Source organism: Frankliniella occidentalis, unplaced genomic scaffold, assembly GCF_000697945.3.
Source record: "Frankliniella occidentalis isolate FOCC.00 unplaced genomic scaffold, Focc_3.1 Scaffold806, whole genome shotgun sequence".
Taxonomy (NCBI): domain Eukaryota; kingdom Metazoa; phylum Arthropoda; class Insecta; order Thysanoptera; family Thripidae; genus Frankliniella; species Frankliniella occidentalis.
Window position 1 is genome coordinate 9,340 of NW_026267915.1, and position 1,288 is coordinate 10,627.

Below are 1,288 nucleotides of genomic sequence, written 5' to 3' on the forward strand. Positions count from 1 at the left end.
ACGCAATCATCTGTTCACTTTTTCGGCTAGTTCCTCACCCTTCGAATAATTCTTACGTCTGAGTGTAGGAGAGGGCCGCCGGTGGTGTGTGGGGAGGGGGGGGGGGTAAAGTTGGCTGGTCGGGTCACTTCGCAACAGCAGCAGCAGCCGGCAACGACGACAAGCTAGCAGGTAGCGCGGTCGTGAAGTATGGCAAGGTAAGGGGAAACCACGAACACGGAGACGCCGGGCCTCGGCCGGGCCGCGTGTCCTCGTTGCGGCGTCGCGCCTGCCACCGCGCTCGCGGGCTTAGGCGCGCTCCTAATGGCGCTCCTTCTCGATACGCTCTACAGATAAACAATCGTGAATAATGATCTGTACTTGGCCAGCAGATTGTTAATTATGGCGACCGATCACGCATGCGTGTGCTTTCATTCGTCGATTAACCATTACCCCCCGCGTTTTCTGTTGCCAGCCAACAACATGTCGCCGACGCCGGGCATCCCCGAGTACTTCGCGGGCCGCGACGTCCTGGTGACGGGCGCGACGGGCTTCATGGGCAAGGTGCTGCTGGAGAAGCTGCTGCGCTGCTGCCCGGACATCCGCCGCATCTACATCCTGGTGCGCGCCAAGAAGGGCGTGGCGCCGGGCGCGCGCCTCGAGACCCTCAAGAAGGTGGTGCTGTTCGAGCCGCTGCTCAAGGCGCAGCCGGACGCCTTCGCCAAGGTGGTGCCGCTCGAGGGCCAGGTCAACGACCCCTGCATGGGGCTGAGCGAGGCGGACCAGCAGCGCATCGTCGACAACGTGTCGGTCGTCTTCCACCTGGCCGCCTCGCTCGACTGGCGCGCCGCCCTCAAGCGCTCCGTCCTGGACAACACGGTCGGCACCCAGCGCGTCATGGAGTTCTGCGCGAGGATCAAGAAGCTTGAGGTGAGTGACGACGGCGGTGTGGTCTCCGGGGACCGCGGCGGTGCCAAAGAGGGTCCACCACGTCACGCCAAACGCTCGCTCTCTCTTTTGCAGTCGCTGGTGTACACGTCGACGGCGTTCTGCCAGTGCGAGGAGGACGTCCTGGAGGAGCGCACCTACAAGCCGCGGGTGGACCCGCACATGGTCATGGAGCTCTGCCAGAAGCTGGACGAGGAGGCCATGGAGATCATGCGGCCGTCGTAAGTGCTCCATTAGTATAGTGCGGCACGTTGTCGGCCGCGCCGCGCCGCGCCCCGGCCCGCTATCGGAGTATAAAGCACTTTGGGGCGTGTTCGTCGGCGACGCGGAAGTGCGCTGCTGCGCCAACAACCCCCGCCGC

At 64.0% G+C, this 1,288-nt stretch overlaps 1 protein-coding gene across 1 annotated transcript; it reads left to right on the forward strand.

Moving 5' to 3' along the window:
- Window positions 1-430: 430 nt before the first annotated feature.
- On the forward strand, window positions 431-1,148 carry LOC127751728 (putative fatty acyl-CoA reductase CG5065; the record flags this gene model as incomplete). The annotated part of the gene is given in 2 exon segments (XM_052275718.1): window positions 431-909; window positions 1,003-1,148. Coding segments are annotated over 2 exon segments (593 nt in total), but the record flags the coding sequence as incomplete, so codon positions are not given.
- Window positions 1,149-1,288: the final 140 nt, after the last annotated feature.